At 32.9% G+C, this 20,231-nt stretch overlaps 1 protein-coding gene across 2 annotated transcripts in view; it reads right to left on the minus strand.

The window, feature by feature from the left end:
- Positions 1 to 2,398: 2,398 nt before the first annotated feature.
- The window catches only part of TBC1D32 (TBC1 domain family member 32), a 170,609-nt gene continuing 152,776 nt past the window's right edge, over positions 2,399 to 20,231 (minus strand). The window contains exons 32-33 of one of the 2 annotated variants that reach the window (XM_037520316.2): positions 12,353 to 12,541; positions 2,399 to 3,110 (exon numbers count right to left, since the gene is read on the minus strand). In XM_037520316.2, the coding sequence (XP_037376213.1) occupies positions 2,991 to 3,110; positions 12,353 to 12,541 (309 nt within the window). In that variant the 3' untranslated portion in view covers positions 2,399 to 2,990. The remainder of the gene's footprint in view (positions 3,111 to 12,352; positions 12,542 to 20,231) is intronic. The other variant, XM_037520315.2, reaches the window with a different exon arrangement.

Genomic DNA, 20,231 nt, shown 5'->3' on the forward strand with positions numbered 1-20,231 from the left:
TTACCATCCTAACGCTTAGCTAATGACATTTCCTATTTTGCTGAGAAAACAGTAACTTCCAGAATGCCCACCTTCTGTCTCCATTTACATTATCTCCTAATGTGTAATTTTGAATGAAGTGCCAAAGCTCCAGGGAAAAGCTAACTGCAAAATGTCTTTATTGGGTTCCATTCCCTCACCTTCTATTTATGACATTCTTTCCAGCAGTTTTCTCTTTATCATCAGTTTTTCCTTCTCTATTCCACTATTTCCATTTCTAAATAAACATACTATTGTCTTCTCAAAAGTCTTGGCATCCTATGCTTCCTCTAGCTACCCACCCCTGTATAGCAATACTCCTAGAATGGACAGTTTCCAAAATCTCTTATCTCAGCATAATTTCCCAATAAAAATTTTACCTGTAACGCCATTAAACTGCTCTTATCAAGGCCAACAAATCCAGGATAAATTCTCATTTACCATCTCTGTAACTATATTTTGACTGTTTAAAAATTATTCATCTTCCCATGAAGGCTGACTCTGAGTGGAGGTGCTATATCTCATTTATCCAATCTTGAATACTATAAATATTTCATTACATGTATAACCCTCAAAACATGTTTGTTTAATGATGAACCAAAGAAATTTCTTTAATATGTTGGAAATGGAATTTCAGACTGCAGCACACCATAGTTTAATAATCATAAATATAGGTAGATTCTTGTTAGAAAGTTTTAATGAATTCCTGAGATTTACTTTATACCTTCACAGATTTCTTAGTTACGTTTATATCATGAAATGGCATAACTAGCAAGCTGAAATTTTGAAAACAGATATTTAAAAGTATACATGAGTACCTAAATTCCCAACATTTGTATACAATATATCATAAAATATAGTTATCACAAAGAAATCTGTAATATATGAGATGTCTCTTCACAAAATAGAAACAAAGTCCATTCTAAGTATTTATACTTTAAATAAAGACAAAACTGAGAGGTAACATAGGGCAGTTTCCATTTCTACTCTAAAAAGTATTCTTAAAATTAGGGCATCCCCGGTGGCGCAGCGGTTGAGCGCTGGGTTGCGAAGCTGCCCGCGGCCTCTGCAGCGCCGGTTCGATCCCCGGCTGCTCTCCGGCCACCGGAGGAGAATCCCACATGGCGTGCAGACCTCTCCTGCCGCCCGCTGCTCCCCTCTGCAGTGTACTTCGGTCCTTCTGCCTGCTCTGCTCCCCGCTCTGGCTCTGGTGAATTCTCTCACCCTCCCGCGCTTCTGACTGTACCCAGTGCATGTATAAACAAAAACAAACAAATAAATAAATAAATTAAAAAAAAAAAAAAGTAATAAAACAAACAAAAAAAAAGTATTCTTAAAATTAAAAGCTAAAAAAAATCACGATGGTAGCTATACAAACCACCATATTTAACACTTTAATTCACCAAACAAATTGCTAGGTTATTTTCATATGACGTTTCTTATTTATGAAGTGAAAACAAAAACTCTTTGGCTCCACTAGAAGCCTTTTTCCCAAAATGTCACTGTTATTTTCTAGATATTACTTCAGTCTCCAATCAAAATCACCAACAAATATTATAAAATTAAGTTATAGTTGCTTCTCCATTTGTATTTCTAATTAGCAAGAGAGCTTCTAAAAAGAAAGTTTCAAGTTTTTTAGGACCAAAAACAATAACCCAAGAACTGAATATGAAAAAATGGGACCATAAACACATACAGATTCTGTGGGAAAGCTGCTCAAAATTAAATTTGAATGTTGGCAAAGATTTGTGTTTTGGGTCACACAGGTTCTCTCATGTCAGCCAGAGCTAAAGTGAATAATATGTCAAATTAACTTGGTCTTATTTCTTTTCTCAACTTTTCCAATGCCCTTTAGGAACACCATTACTGATGAGTTATTATTGGTATTCACAGCATAAAATCTGATTTTTGAAGGTTTATGTTTCAACAGCCTAAATATCACAAAACTACAAACTATATGGTACAAGTTGTTTCATCATACTAAAGTAAAAATGAGTTTGTAGATGAGCCATTTTTTACTGGGGAAAAAACATTCGAAATGGCTTTTAGTGGTTGATTTATACCAAATATGAACAATACAAATGACCTCTACCCAAAATTTAAAAACTATGCTAAAAGTGCTGATTGAAAAATCATTTGTGTATTATCTTTCCTATATTAAATGTGACAGCTATAAGAAAATAGACTCTTACATATTACATTAATCTTATTAAGCAAACTTCTATTTAAATAAAACAGAAACAATACTGTTATTTAAAATAATTTAGAAAGCTAGACTCCTTAACGTTTTCAAGATCAGAATAAATCAAATCTATCAATAAGGAAAATGCGTAACAAATGAGAGTCAAATGATTATCAGTATGAAATAACCAATCTATCTTTTAAATGAACCATGTAAAGATTATGTTTCAAATGAAAAATTATTATAAGTTGATAATAGGTATCAAAAGTAATTCCAAGAAAAACAATTATGTCACAGGATAACACTTTTTCTACCACTTGCCATCATTTGTTCCTCCACATATAATATATGCAGTTTGTGGTTTTCTCTATTTTCCTTTATATGTACCGACACCAAAAGTGAAGAAAACAGTTGTCTTTGCCTTGTTCCTATGACTATCTTTGGCTAGTCAAATGATTATGTACAGTATTGCTGTATCTTTCCAAACTTATTGGAAAAAGATATTTAATCACCTGGTCAAGGAAATGTTGGTTGAGACTACTTCTTAAATATAAGGAATAATTAGTAAGCTAGATCTGATTCTAAAACAACTTTACAAAACAATAAATCTGAAAAAATGAATTTACTTCATGTCAAATTGAGCTAATACCTATTTGAATATATTTACATAATACTACAAATAACATTATACAGTTGATCTCACAAAGCATATTGTTATGGACACAATTCCTTTGTTGTGGATAATCAAGCTCTTTATTTCTTTTAAAAGTAAAGCTGTGCTTTCTATGACCTATGTGCTTTGCACTCTAATGTTCCTCATGTCTCTTAGCAGCACTGGTCGGTAGTTTTGCTCCAAAATTTCCATGTATTCTAAGTAATCACTCACTCGAAAGCCATGCAGTGCTTCTTCCTGTCAAAAAATAAAAAGAGAAATTCATTTGCTTATCTTTAGTCTCATGAGTAAAGACATACAATCCTATATTACTCAATTTTAGATAGTTGATGTCTTTTTTTTAGCTACAGACAGGGTTTATATTTACTAGTAGAGTACAATTGCTTTTTATTTAGTAGGCTGTGTATGTATTTGATAAGATGAAATCATGTCCCTATTACAGAAGGTTGTTTGTTTTCAAAACCAAAAGTGCTTTTATAGCTAACAAAAATTCCTATATAATGAACTCTTCTTAATATTTTGTATATAAAACTTTTAATTATAAAATGATTGTTTACATTTGCAATTTGTAAAGACCCTAAACCTTACCTATCAAAGGGTACTATAATAATACAAGAAATTTCTGTTCTATAGCTATTGTTCATAAAGACTTCAACAGCTTGCAATTCACTGTGTCGGTACTATGCATGTCTGTACCAATTTGAATTTTAATAGTATCCCTAACGAGGCACTTAATAATAAAAACAGTAGGGACATCCATTTGTAACAAAAATAAAAAACAATTTTAAAAGAATAAATACATGTATATTATCATGTGCAGATATTTTGTTAGAGGCTATTTATACATGGGAGACATCAAGGTAGGGTAGCTAGGAACACATCCAACAATGCTCAATAAGAACTCAGGTGTCACTGGTTACTTATAGGTTAACAATACTTTACAATGTTCAAATAACTTGGGAGAATGTTACACTTATTTTGCCATGCATTACCTTAAATCAGATGATTTGAGGGAAAAATTAGTTGGTACTTAAAAAATTTACTGATCTATGAGTTTGAGATTATCACTAGAGAAATTAAATGTTACTGCTTCATAATACTTACACCATTAAGACTAGAGCTAATACCTGCCAAAATAAAAATTTGAACTCCCTAATTTTAAAATTGTGATGTTATCCACTCTTTCATTTTTTTATTCATCAGCTCATTCATTCCATTATTATTAGCAAGGTTTTTGGCTATATAATGAAGACACATTGGTGAATGAGACAGGTTGATGTCTAAATTTAACTGCTATGAGAGACCTTTTCTCCAGTTTTCTGTATAAGCAACTGTTTCAAAGGGAAGATGTTCATCTCATGAATAACAAAAATATTTGGCCTTGTAATTTTTTTCTACTATAAAAAATATTTTACTTTGTTCTTTGTGGAAGAAAATAAGATCAAAGTAAGACCAATCTAGCTTACTGTTCAAGAATTCACTTTAAACAGTTGCCTGTTACAGCCAAGGAACTAACACGACCATCTATTCTCTTTATTCAAATTATGTGTGATTTTATGAACACCTCTTCACCAAAAGTATACCTAAATTGGAGAGGAATTACAGTAATGTGTTATTCTAATAAGAGAATAAAAACCCGATGCCACAAAAAAATTGTTTTAGTACGTATGCATTGATATATAAAGGAATGTTTATTGTCATTAAATGTAAATTACAATAGGATGATAATATTTGAAAAAAACTTCTAATCTTTCTGGGCAAAAAAAAAAGGTAAAATCTATTTTTAATTATTGTACAATTTAAAAATAAGACCTACTTATGGGTAACTCTGGATATTGTTTTAAAAATATTTTTTCCTTAGAGTGTATTTTTTGAAATTATGACTTTTATTTTGGACATTAATTTTAAAATAAAGAGAAAATACCCTGATGTATACACTGAAGAGACACCCATAAAGAGAGCAATAAGGCTATTAAGGTCTGATTTCATAAAATAAAAATTAAATATTCATTTTAAAAAGCATGTTTTTAAATGATGTAGTTCATTATTTAAAATTTGCATGCAATGTTAGCTCTGAATAAAATCTAGAATCTCTGAATTCCACTTACTGTTTACAAAGTAGAATGTTTTTTATTTTATCCTAAATGTTCTTAATTACTTTTTCAGTGGGTATCTTTTCTTTGTAAATATGATCATTTAGACTGACAGCTTATTATTCAAGTTATGAAAGATCATTTCCTCATTTCATTTAAAGAACTAAGTCTATTGAACTCTGTATAAAAATATAAATTCCCTCACACTTTAAATAGGCATATATATAATTATATAAATGTTAAACTATTCCATTTTATATAAAAATGCATTTTTTTGTTAAGAAAAGTTTATTTATTTATTTTTTTTTTGGATTGGGCATGTTTTTTTTTATTTATTTTTTTATTTTTATTTATTTATTTATTTATTTTTTTTAATTAATAAATTTTATTTTTATATGTATAAGAAAAGTTTATTTTTTAAAAACAGTGACCATTAGAGCAGTTAATGTGTTAGAGTTCACTTTAAGGACACTGCATTTTCTTTTTATACCCAATAGTTTTTCAACCAGTGTGCCTTCAATGTCTTGCACTCTCATTAATTCTGGGTTTCAAATATTGAATTATAAAAAAACATTAAAAATTACCATTCTGAACCACCATACTGTGTGTTTATTCTGTATTATGATAGGACATAAAATACAGGTTCTCTTTCTTCTTTGTATATAGAAGTTTCATATATGAATCTACTGGTTTTCTTTTACTACTGAGAATATTAAAACAGAAGGTCCACTAAATACTCTCATTTAAAAGTAATCGACCTATTCAATAAAGCACAATTTGGTATACTAGAAAAAGCATAGGATTTGATTCAGACAAATAGAGTTTGGGGTTCTATATAGAATGGCTAAAATTTTCAACTCAGGTGAGGGGTTCCTAGGCATGTGTGATGACTAGAGAGATGAATCAATCTTGGCTGGATAAATGAGAGAACAGGCCTAGATCAGATACAATGTAAGAGAGTATTCCTAGAGATGGCATTTATATGCAAGATATTGCAAAATATATATATCACAGAGGCTGGAAAAAAAAAAGAAGAGTACTGGAGGGAGGGAGGGAGGGAGGGAGGGAGGGAGGGAGAAGCACAGGGGACTGTGGTGATGGTGCACGGGTGCATTGGTGAAGGAAATTCTATGGGGACTACACCTGGGGGGCGGAGGGAAGCAAACATTGTTTAAAAATGAAAAATGATGTAAAAAATATATAACTAAAAAAATAAAGAGCATATTAAATCAAAGTAAAAAAAATAGAAGAGTAAAAGTACATAGTCTAGCTGTAGCCTCAGAAGAAAACCCTATTTCCTTTATTGTGTTCTTTACATATCTTTTTCTTAAAGAAAGAACAGGAGAAGGATGGGCAATGGATGGACAGGGATACAGAAATTCAAGTAACTGCTAAGTTGTTTTGTTTTTGGAAGCACTTGCTGTGAGCCAAATAATTTTCTAGAAGTACTTTACAGGTATCATTTCATTTAATTCTTCAATAATTTTAAGAAGCAGGTATTAATTCACCCCCTACTTACATAGTGAAGGAAGTTGAGGCTTAGAGAAGTTAAACAACATGCCCAAGACTTATACAGTGATGGAGTCAGAATATGAATTCACGGACACTCTAGTTATATAAGGACAATGCAGAAAACCTATTTACATTGGAGAGTTGACAAAATACTGAGTATTTATCTATTCCCTCAGATAGTAAAGTATTTCTAATATTATGCATACTTCTGTCTTTTAAAAGCTTAGTATTCAATTGGCTTTTCTCAGTCTGATCTTCCTGTCAACATGTTCCCATAAAAACAGCTGCAATAGCAACAAAAACAAAATTCCTCTTGACAATTTTCTGATTGGGTTGAAATTAATCTGATTTTTTTTCATAATTATAAATTGATTTTGCCATAATATGCAGAATTTAGTTGAAGCATTTTAATTAAGCCTGATTTTCACTGGAAGACAATTTTTCTTAGTCTGGCTTTTCAGTGAAGCTTGTTCCCAGGCTGAATTCACAAACTAAAACCAAGATCCCTGCCAGCCTATTAGTATGCTAGAGAGGAATGCAATATAGCCAATCGACAGAACAGAAGGTTTTCTGAAGTACTATTAAACTATCATTAAATATACGTGTGTGTGTGTGTGTGTGTGTGTATAACTCCACTAAAAAAAAAATACAATTTCAAGCATGCTGAGATATTTGAGAATATTTACTTTGTTCGATGTTTTTCTATCCAGAAGTTTGATGCCTAAGATATTCTGAACTATCATCTATCTCAGATAAAATGTTCAGGTCCACAGCCAAAGTTCTTCAGCATACCTTCAGAAGTTGAATTCTAGCTTAGTACACTCTATTACAATCAAAGTGTGGGAATAAAGCATGTAGATGCTCTATTATCCAACCCACATTTCTGTTTTGTCTACAAGGACATTGTGAAAAACTCAGATAATACGTTCCTGAAATCAACTTATATGTATGATGTTTACCTAATTTAATATTCTAGTAGTTAAATTCAAAGAGAAAACATAAACATGTTTTTAGTAAGCCCGGACTGCCTGAAAGTGTTTGCCACCTTCTGATCTAAGAAATTACAAGTCTTCTTTTTAATATATTGATCATGAAGAACTATTCGGTGAACTACCAGAAATGGAAACAATGAGTCTAGATTCTCAATTACTTGATTTAAACATTGAGCCTAAATCAAAATGAATACAAATGGACTGATTTCTTCCTAATTTATATGTTCAGACAGATTTTTATTCCTTCAGCAATGCTTATTTCATATCACTCTTTGTCAAAACGGAAAACTTAATCCTGGAAAAAAATGCGTATTTCCAATCTTCTGGAATCATTTCATTATATGAAGTGTCTCAGGACAATTTATAATAGTTGAAAACATTATATGCTTGTGGTTTTTCAATATTTTGCAAAATAACTCAATTGGGTGTGATGATTTGAACTTATTTATAATAGGATTCAATATCTTTCATCTAAAAAGTATGGGCCCATTCTTCAAAAATCAAAGAAAGTCCACATAAATATATGAAATATACATGATGAAAAGTATATACATGATGAAAAATCTCTGTTCTATTACTTTGTAATAGGACCAATTATTAAATATGTAGCTTCAAGGAATAATTTATAACCTATAAGAATATTTTTATGGCTGTGGTAGGTAGTTATAGGGAGAAATATTGACAGTTTTTTTCTTTTTTCTTTTTAATTTTGCCAGGGAATTTTTTTTTTTTAAGATTTATTTATTTATTTATACAAGCACTAGGTACAGTCAGAAGTACAGGAGGGTGAGAGAATTCAGCAGAGTCAGAGCGGAGAGCAGAGCAGGCAGACTGACAAAGTACACTGCTGAGGGGAGCAGCGGGCGGCAGGAGAAGTCTGCACACCATGTGGGACCCTCGCCCGGAGGCCAGGGATCAAACTGGTGCTGCAGAGGCTGCGGGCAGCCTCGCAACCCAGCGCTCAACTGCTGTGCCACTGGGGAGGCCCGACAGTTCTTTTTTCTTTTAGCATGTATTTGAGATTTTGGATCAGAAGCTAGAAAATGTAATTTCTAAGATTAATCCCTATAAACTACAGTTGAATGAGAAATTAAAATGTCATATATCTATTCCTGACTTGGGTGATCTGAGGGAAAAAAGAATAAAAATTATTTCATTAAATAAAATTGTATTATTAGTTAATATGTGAATAAGTGAAAAATGGTGTTCATATATTTATATACTTTACAAAAGAGATTACAACAGGGCCTAATAGTCAAAGAGGTTTGTAAACACAAATTTACATAAATCACACTGAAATTTATCTCATAATAAAAATAACTGCCCATCAAAAGACATCACTGAACTGGACCCTTACCTGCTGAAAAAATAAAAATAAAATAAAGTGAAGTCACAGTATTAGAAAGGCATTTTTCCTAATCCCTCAGATGAATGCAAACATCAGAAGAGGTAAGGTTAGTTCTAAGGCAAGTGCTTACATAATTCTTTGCCAACATGTTCTTAGTTTGGATTTAAACCAATTCAATTAAAATTTCAGGAATTTAAATAGAATTTAAGTAGTAAAGATAATCTTTTTTCCTCTCATTTAGAAAATCTTTAATGTTAAATTAATAGCATTATGCCCAAAGCAGAACAGAGTTTGGGACACATTTAAAGAGGTCATCATTTGCAAGACCTATTACATTGTTTTTCCCCAACATTAGTCAAGGTAGACATGAAACTGCAATAATCAGCAACATTAATCAGATTTAAAGATGATGAAATAAAAGGCATCCTTAAATGACAAGCTTTTGAAGACTGTAATAATGTATGTTATTTAATGTGAATAAAACTAAATTAATTCACCTAGTCCTTTCTACTTATGTACATTCTTCATTCTATCAACAAATATGTACCTAGCACCAACTATGTGTTAGGCAATGTTTGAGGCATCAGTAAATTAAATAGACAAAAATCAAAATTCTCATGAAGCTAACACATTATATTAGAGAAGACTGACAATATATATATAGTAGACAATGCGTCTAGATTAAATATATATTTATTATATATATGTTAAATACATATATTTATTAAATATATATTAAATATATATATTTAAGCAGTGAACAAACACTGTAAAAGAAACTAAAGTGGGACAAGAGATTAGAGAATTACTTTGAATAGTACCCTAGCCATTATATCTGACCACAGTAGCTAATGAAAATGACTATTATCAATAAAGAACACATATTTTGGCCTAACCATGCCTGTTTTCTAAATTATCTCTTGCAGATCTTTTTTTCCCACCTAGGTTTTCCTTTTACATGTACAATTATTATTGTCTTGGCATACTTTTTCATTCAGAATGTTTCTAAGATTAAAATTCTAGTGATAAATGTAGGAAGTCTGAGACATTTTGAATTCAATATTGATGAAATAAAAATACTTGATAGGTACTCAGAGGGAAGCCGGCGTCAGAGGAAGTTCCTTGCTTCTATTCCATGAGGATAATCTAAGGTGGTTCATTAAACTAAAAAGCTTCTGCACAGTGAAAGAAACTATCACAAAAACAAAAAAGCTCCATACCGGGCCTCCCCGGTGGTGCAGAGGTTGAGCGCTGGGCTGCGAAGCTGCCCACAGCCTCTGTAACACCAGTTCAATCCCCAGCCCCAGGGCGAGGGTCCCACACGGCGCGCAGACCTCTCCTGCCACCCACTGCTCCCCTCAGCAGTGTACTTTGGTCCTTCTGCCTGTTCTGCTCCCTGGTCTGGCTCTGGTGAGTTCTCTCGCCCTCCCGCGCTTCTGACTGTACCCAGTGCTTGTATACATAAATAAATAAACAAACAAACAAACAAACAAATAAATAAATCTTAAAAAAAAAAAAAGCTCCATACCAACTGGAATGAATTAAATGCACACCCTACATCTGCAAGGGTCTGATACCCAAATCTACTTTTGTTGAGTATACAACTTAAGAAAAAGAAAACCACCCAATTAGTAAATGGGCAGACGGACTAAACAAACAATTCTCCAGAGACATATTGGTAGCAAATAGGCACATGAAAAAATGCTCACGCCATACTTATCAGGAAAATGCTAATAAAATGACAATGAGATACCTAATCACCCCTGCAAGTCAGCCCATATCAGAAAGGCCAGAAACAACAAATGTTGGTGAAAAAGTGGAGAAACAGTATTCCGTTAGTGGGAAAGTAGACTGCTTTAGTCCCTGTGTAAAACAGTATGGAGATTTCTCAAAATATTAAAAATAGATGTACCATATGATCCAGCAATTCTACTCCTAGGTATCTATGCAAAAAATACAAAACACTAATTCAAAGGGGTATATGCACTCCTATGTCCACTGCAATACTATTTATAACACCCAAGTTATGTAAATAACCTCAATGCCTAAGGACAGACAAGTAGAGTAAGAAGTCGCATATATACATGATAGCATGCTACTCAACTATAAAAAAGATAAACTTTTGCCATTTGTGAATACATGATGGAACTGTAGGACATTATGCTAACCAAAAATTAGTTGGAAGGAGAAAGACAAATACAGAATAGTGTCACTTGTATGTGGAATATACAGAAACAAAACAAAGGGCAGATAAAACCAAACTAGCAAACCTGAGAAATCTGACTGCAGAACTGAGGCTCCCTGAGCAAGAGAGTGAGAGGGGAGTTCAAAATAGGGAGGGGGGCAGTGGACCTTCAGTGTCTTGACTATGGGTATAGTGTGCTAACATACCCCTGAAAAGTGTGATCTTATACCCCTAAATCATATACACGGTGATAAGTCAATGTTACTTCAATTAAAAAATTGCTCAATAAAAAAAAAATTGCTCAATAGTTTGGTACTTTAAATCATGGCATTTATTTACATTAAATCATCAGTAAATGGAAAATTGCTCTGACACATATCTAATGGTAAAAAATATAGATAGAATTTATTTACATGAAATTATTAGTTGACCTTGAAAAAATCTAGCAAGTGGCAAATGCTGGTTTTAACTTAAAACAGTTGTATTTCCATCAAAAATTAAGTATTAAGTATTTCTTGAAGTCCAGAGCTTCAAGTCAAATTACAGCAAGTGAGAAAGCAAACAACTGTCTCTTATTTCAAATACTAACTTTTATATAGCAGTGATTTTTAAAAATTAGATGGTAGAACATTCTCTCATGGAAAACTCCTAAAATAATTGGAAGGGTAGAAAAATGTAGATTAAGAAACTATAGGAAATTACATTTAATATTTTAAAAAGTATCAAACCTTTATATGAATTTTATTAGCCAAATAATATAAATAATTTTTTGACATTGCATTCTGGTTAAAACAAGTTTTGGATCTATAAACTTAACTTCATATCTCAGTTCCACCATATTCCAGTAGCATAATCCTGGGCAACTGACTTAATTCAATTTCCCTATTGCTAAAATGAGAATGATAATAGTACTTACCTCTCAAGGTTGTATTTATAGGGCCTCCCCGGTGGCGCAGCGGTTGAGCGCTGGGTTGCGAAGTTACCCGCAGCCTCTGCAGCACCTGTTCGATCCCCTGATGCTCCCCGGCCACTGGAGGAGGGTCCCACATGGCCCGCAGACCTCTCCTGCCACCCGCTGCTCCCCTCAGCAGTGTATTTCAGTCCTTCTGCCTGCTCTGCTCCCCGCTCTGGCTCTGGTGAATTCTCTCACCCTCCCACTTCTGACTGTACCCAGTGCTTGTATAAATAAATAAACAAACAATAAATAAATAAAAGAGTTTAAAAAAATTAAAAAAAAAGGTTGTATTTATAATTGGATAGTGTATAGGAAAGTATCTGCCATTAAGCAACCAGTCAAGTCAGTTATTAACTCTCACCCAACATTTCGCCCTAAATATAAAAAGACTTACTTTTAGGAAAACCTGAAGATCTTGAGTCTGAGTGTGCTGTAAAATGTCTTGCTGTAGATGTTTGAAGATAGCTATACAGATATACACTTGATAATCAGGACCAAGGAAAACACAAGTAGCAATATAATGGCAAATTTCTATCCAATCTAAATAATTCCAAAAACACTGAGTTATCCATTGCAGACATATCTAGGAGGGGGAAAAAAGAGTCAGTTCATTAGAAAGCTAGGATAACCTTATTGCTTTTGAAACACAGTTAACTAGTAACACAAAAAACAATGAAGAGCTTAGCATTTAAATTAGACATTTTGTACACAAGCCTAATAGAGATCCTTCACCTTTTTGCTGAATACATGAAAAAAAACTACATGGCCTTGGAACTCAAGACTTAGGAAGTACCTGATAGTATTCACTCTATCCATACACCTATTGCTAATGCCTTCTTTATATTATCCTCCTCTTACCCAAAACACCTGTCTGCTCTGAACAGATAACAAAAGCTAAGAGATTATTTTAATTCAAAGATGGAATTTTTTTCTATCCTACCTATAATCACAGATGTATAATTATGCAATGACAGCTTGCTATATGTTACATTAATGCAAATGGACTCTAGCTGAATCAGAGAATAATTTCAAACAAACAGAATTACTTAAGACTGGGAGCTAATATAGACAATAATTAAAAAATGGGACTTTCATAAAGATTACCTTAGTTTGAAAAACACTTGTTGAGATTACAAAAGCAATGTATGCTCACTGTGCAAAAAACAGAAGTTTAAGAAAAAAAGAAATAACTGTGACACAGACATTAACATTGTTAACATGTTTGTGTATTAGCATTATGGGTAAAATGATGTCTCCCACCTTTTCCTCCAAATATGTCAAAGTCCTAATCCCCAATACCTGTGAATGTGACATTATTTAGAAACAGATGCCATTTGGGTGAGCCCTATTTCAGTATGACTGATAACCATATATAAAGGGTAAATCTGTACATAGAAATAGACAAAGAGAGAAGATTGTGAAAAGATAAACATGAACAATGTCATGTGAAGACAGAGGACTGGAGTGCACCTATCAGCCAAGAAGCACCTACGGTTACAGAAGCTAGGAAAGAGACACTGAACAGTCCTTTACCTGAGTCTTTAAAAAGGAACCTAGACTTGCTAACACTTGATTCTGGACTTCTGTCCTCCAGAGCTCTTAAGACAATAAATTTGTTGTTATAAGCAGCCCCATTCATTATACTCTATACCCTATTCCTAAAAGATATTTTCCAGGGCCTCCCCTGGTGGCTCAGCGGTTGAGGGCTGGGCTGCGAAGCTGCCCGCAGCTTCTGCAGCGCCTGTTCGATCCCTGGCCACCGGTGAGTGTCCCACATGGTGCGCAGACCTCTCCTGCTGTGCTCGCTGCTCCCCTCAGCAGTGTGTTTCCTCAGTCTGCCTGTTCTGTTCCCCACTCTGTCTCTGGTGAATTCTCTCACCCTCCCGTGCTTCTGACTGTACCCAGTGCTTGTATAAATAAATAAATCTAAAAAAAAAAAGACATTATTTTCCAATATTTTAATTTTTATTTATGATTAACAAATTTCCATTGAGGTATCTTTTATTGAACTACTCCTATAATTTTATGGGTTTTTTTTTTGGGGAGGGGTGAAGAGGATAGGAAAAGAGGGAATGGGGACAGATGTGGATTATCTAACTATCATAGATATAGAAGATAAAGTTTTTGTGGTTTTTTGCTCTATCTTTTAAAACAGATTCTTAGTTTCTAAGATTTGTTATCTCTGATTCACACTTTGGGGACTTGAATTTGGACCTTTTTAAACTGCTTTTAACACGGTATATAAATTTGTTAGGACTGCCATAAAAATGCATGACAGAATAGGTAACTTAAGAAGAAATTTATTGTCTCACAATTCTGGGGAATTCCATGATCAAGGTATCAGTAGTGTTGGTTTCTTCTGAGGACTCTATCATTGGCTTGTAGATGTTAGCCTTCACCCTATTTATTATAGTCTTTCCTCTGTGCATGTCTGTGTTCAAATTTCTTCTTTTTATAAGGATACCAGTCACAGTGGAATATGACCTCATTTTAACTTAGTTACCCCTTTAAGGAACCTCTTTCCAAATATAGTCACATTCAAGATACTAAGGGGGTTAGGACCTGAATATATGAATCTTTTGAGGAACACAGTTCATGCCATACCAAATGGTATCTTTGAATTTTTATTTTCTATACATTACTCCCATGTCCACCACTAAGCTTTTAATTTCAGCCATTATGTGCATATATTTTTATCTAATCCTCTGGTCCTATTTCTATTTTATTATTGATAATACCAACAATAACTGATCAAATATTGCTTTCTGACAGTAATTCTGTTATCAGGTACAGTATTTTCCTTTACAAATATGTTCTGTTACTATGGCCCCAACTCTTCTCATAGAGTATTTGTCAATAGGCAGGGTATATTTAATTTCCTTTAGTCTCAAATTTACTGTTCACTTGGCACTAACAGAATTTTTCTCCCAGATCCTGACTGGGAGGATAGGTTAGCAAGCAGTCAATTACCAAATTTCCATTGCCCACAAAATACCCATGTAGCATGGCTCTACTGGAATGGAGAGAAAATATCTCATGCTCTTACTTCACTAGAGAGGCTGAAGTAGTCAATACTTCCTTGACTAGAAGCAATAATTTCAATTCCCTTAATGCACTGCTGCCAGGGTTCTCTCTGTCTCTGTTCTTTGCTACAGCTATTAATGTCAATCAACTTATGGCCATGCTATGTTAATCAAAGTTAGAGTCTCCGGATGAATGAAGAAGGAAAAACAAATGAAGAATAGAAATGAATACAAATGATCCCCGTAGTCAGAGAAAGTCGTTTACATTCAATTGTGTTTCAGGGGTGACTAATAAGTAGATAAACGAGTCCCAGATTATGTCCACCTTCTTCCTAGCTGGCCTTAACATTCTACAAGTTGAATACTATGAAACTATTGATCAATGAACTCACTTTGACTTTAAAACCTGGCAAGTTTATAAGATGCAAACAAATAGATCTGAAGTTAAAATTTCATGTAGAGATAATTAGTCCCACTTTGATTATTATTCCAACTTGCTACACATGGAATTTCAGAAGGAAATGAGAGATTATAAACTGAAAGCATGAAGAAAATGTATAAATAGCTATATAAATGTTGTTCTATTACAAAGATACAAATATTATTCATTTAGCAAATAATTATTGATATATTTAATAATTTAATATACAAAAGCATTCTTATAATTTCTAAGTGAACAAAAGACAAATCCTTGATTTCATGGTACCTATATTTAAAGGGAAGACTTACACTTTTAAATATATAACCCTCTTCATTTGGCAGAAAGTAGATCTGCTATTGTTATCATATGTGCAAGATACTTTGGGATTATTAAATTGTGAGCGAATTCCAAAACACTATTTCCCTGGAATAAAATTATCAATCATTGTTTTAAATCCTGAAGCAAATAACTTATCTTTATAAAATACGATCTGCAAATCAGCTGACAGGCTGGAATTCTAAAAGGACAAGGAAACAGGATATGTCCAAATAGATATGACACATACTTTCTTTTATATTTTTAGTATAGATTTTTTCAAATACATTTAAAAGGGAGAAAACAGGAAATGAACCAGATTAATCAAAGCTTACAAATTTGATTGATGATCTATTTCAAGCCCATTTTCCTCTATAGGTTCCCCTCTTTTAAACTTTTGAGATAAAATGCATCATACATTGAATAAGTTATATCTGTGTTTGTTTTAAAACACACTGAAAATCTCAGTTATCAATGGCATCAAAGTAATATTTCATTTACCACATAAAAATGGCAATCTCAGATTTACAATACCAACACTACCACAAGCAGTATTATTAAAACGGTAGTGTTTTGCTATTTTCTTTATCTTTAGATGACATATCAGTAGGCATGTACAGTCAAATTGTTGAGCTTTCTAGGGTTCTTCATGACATAATACCATCAACTGGGAACTACTAAATTCATTTCATTTAGTTTGATTTTATATTTGGAGGTGCAGAATGAATTTTGTTGGTTATGTGCATCCACTTATATAAAATATTTAAGTGATTTCAAAGTAAAAATACAAAGCAAAGTATATTCTGTCCATCTGTTCATTCCTTCAATCACTTATGGTACATACTTTCATGCTTTTAATATAAACACATTTGTACTTGTATTCCTACCCTTTTTTATATAAATGTAACAAACTATACATCCTTTCTTCTCCACCTTTTTCTACTTAATAAAAGTATATGGCAATATAAAAAATAGTTCTCTTTTGTTTTTACAACTGCATAGAACTCCATTGTGCATGAACCATAATTTAGTCCACCAAAACCCTAATCATAGACATTTTCTTATTTCCAGTTTTTTTATACTATAAACAGTATCATAAAAGTATCTTTGGGCCTCCCTGGTGGCTCAGGAGGTTGAGCGCAGCGCTGTGAGGCTGTCTGCAGCCTCTGCAGCACCAGTTCCATCCTAGCAGGCCGGGGAGATGCCCACATGGCATGGCAGACCTCTCCTGTCTTGCCTGCTGCTACCCTCAACAGTGTGTTTCGGTCAGTCTGCCTGTTCTGTTTCCTACTCTGTCTCTGGTGAATCCTCTCATCCTCCCGCTCATCTAGCCTGTGCCCAGGTCCTTGTATACATGAATAAATAAATCTTTAACAAAAATTTAAAAAAAAATCTTTGTGCATATATACACACTTTCTTTATACACTTTACACACTCCAAAGAGTCACTATTTGAAAAAAAAAAGTATTGTTTGTTGCACTTCTAGGCCAGACAGTATAAGACATTGAAAGAACCTTAAGATAAGTCAAGCACATATACCTTAAGGAGCTTCAACTAATGAGAAGATAAGGAGAAAAATAACTAATTTGCAAAATAAACTTTTTTTCCACTAAAAGAACATATAGAAACAGTATACTACATCAAAGTTGAATCATATCCTTGCAGATGATTAAGAGTTTCCATTTGGACATTCAAGGGTAAGCACCCGCAGAGTAAGAATGGGTCATGGGGAGGGAGAAGGTATCATTTTAGTAACAGTATCAGCAACATGAAGAGAGGAAGAGTCCATACCAATTTATGAATATGACTTTTAACAAGGGGCATTCCAGTCTTTGACATTCTGCTTTGCATTGTATACTTTCACATTTTTAGAAAACATTGTCACAAAATATGAAAGGATACTAATTTTCTTTAATCTTGCTTTCATGATGGTAGAAAAAGAAACAGGAAATTTAAAAAATAGAATTGTTTTCTAGAGCACATTCAGAGGATTATCGATATTATTCATATATTGACACAGTACAGGATAATAATCAATGGTATACAAATGATGATCCAAGGAATTACAAGAAATAAACCCTTAAAGATATGAGATATTTCCTAAGTCACGAAAGCAAATAAAACATGATAACAAAAGATTTTAACAAATGAAAAAATTGGTGAAAAAGTTAATCAGACCATGTGATTTTCTGTTCATTTTTTTAAAGAATGTATTTGCTTTTCTATTATCTTTCGAATCTCAGTTGCTCTTAAAAAACTCTAATTAACAAAAATATAACTACATTTAACTTTTTCATATTCTTGTTGAGCTCTTTTTTACTCTAGAGATCTGTGTATTTATTTTATTTAGCAACCTGCCAGAAATCCTTCATTAATCAACCAGTCCCTTAGTGTCTATAAATACACTTCAAAAAGCACTGCTCCTAATTAGATCAAAATGAATAAGCTTTGAAATACAAAATTTGTATCCAAGTAATTACTTTACCACATATACCTACTTAGTTAAAAGTTGTTTTCAATTTTATAATTAGCAATAAAATGACAAACAATATCAACAAAGCAATGATATATACTTTTTAAGGCACAGAATAATTAGCTCACTTAGGGAGCCATTAAAATGGCATTTTTATATTAGATAATTTAAGAAACATAGTAACATTACTGCTCAGAAATAATGCAGCGATTTTTATCAAACCAATCTGCTACATTTATGCAATATCATAATGACAGCTAAATCAAGTTAATAAAGAGGTGCCAAACTGACAAGAAGCAGCCAAACTGATATGAGAACCTGATTTTCCTAGTCTTTGATAAACCATTTTAAATTAAAGGATATATGTTAGGAACTAATAAATGATTCATCCTATTAGTCAATATAGGTTGTAATAATCAAGACTAGACCGGAAAAGGAACTCCCAGGAACATATTGCTGCTTGGCTTAAATTTTTAGAAGAATAAAAAGAATAGATTATTGAGTTGATAGTAAATAATTGAACAGCTAGAATTCTGACCAGGATTAAATATTTTGTGATTCAAAATTCCTAAATTGTTTTAGGTATATACATAGTAAGAGCTAGAATTGGCCAAGAAGAATGTTAATTCTCACTATATACAATCCCTTACTTCAGGAAATTTAAAACTCAACATGTGATGAAAGTCAATACAAGTAAATATAAATGACATAAATGTTCCTCAAAATAAGTATAAAAGCAAAACTAAAATCTCAAGAAGAACTGTGTATAATAAAAATATTCCAAGTAGGGAAAATCCAAGGGAATCTAAAGATAGTTTACAATTAAGAAATCTATCAATATGTTACAAACAGGTCAACTAAGCCCTGAGATCAACATAATCTTAACCATAAAAGAACTTGACAAAATTAAACATTCTCACTGGAGTAAAAAGAAAGAAAAAAAAATTCAATGAATACTATACATAGACTAGACGGATTCTTTTACTTTTAAAGATTTATTTTTATTTTTATTTATTTATATAAGCACGGGGTACAGTCAGAAGCACGGGAGGGTGAGAGAATTCACCAGAGCCAGAGCGGGGAGCAGAGCAGGCAGAAGGACTGAAGTACACTGCTGAGGGGAGCAGCGGGCGGCAGGAGAGGTCTGCGCGTCATGTGGAACCCTCCTCCGGTGGCCGGGGAGCAGCCAGGGATCGAACCGGTGCTGCAGAGGCTGCGGGCAGCTTCGCAACCCAGCGCTCAACCACTGCAACACCGGGGAGGCCCCTAGAAGGATTCTTATATAGCATAACAATCGATGATATTCTACAATAAATACCAACCACTCAATAGTGAAATACAGGATGATTTCCCTACAATTTAAGTCTAAAATTAGTAAGGCATTATTATTTAGAATTATTACAAAACTGCATACAAGTGAATAAAAAAGCAGAATTGAAGTGTATTATCAGAAAGTTGGAGAAAAACCATTAACACAAATCTAGAAAAAAAAGTGTAGCCTAATGGACATAAAACAGCCAGTGACTTTACTAATTATTAACAATAACCAAAGAGAAAATAAATTTGAAAAAGAGATCTCAAGTTACACTAATTAGAAATGTCTGCAATGACATGTGATACCTATATGGAGGAAAAAAACTATAAAATTTTAGTAAAATTTGATAGAAAGAAAATTATGGGAAAATTTATGTTATTATAACAGGAAGACTAAATACAGCAAGGCCAAAACTTTCTTAAAGTAATTTATAATTTAACATATACAGTAATCTTAAATTTCATACAAATTTAAGTGTCCAATTTGAATGCGCAAAACTAAATTAAAATGTACATAAAAGAACCAACCAGTAGGTAGAAATAGATAAATATACCTTTTAGGGGCTTTTAGGAAGCAAATGATAAATTCTTACCCAACATTAATATAAATCTAAGTTATGAGTAAAATACATCAGTAAATAATAGTAAATAAATAAAAACCCAATAGTATATAAGTAAACAGTCAATAAATTATAATAGTAAATATGTAAAATGTTACTCAGTAATT

This window comes from Talpa occidentalis, unplaced genomic scaffold (assembly GCF_014898055.3).
Source record: "Talpa occidentalis isolate TD23 unplaced genomic scaffold, MPIMG_talOcc4v2.1 talOcc4.2, whole genome shotgun sequence".
NCBI lineage: Eukaryota > Metazoa > Chordata > Mammalia > Eulipotyphla > Talpidae > Talpa > Talpa occidentalis.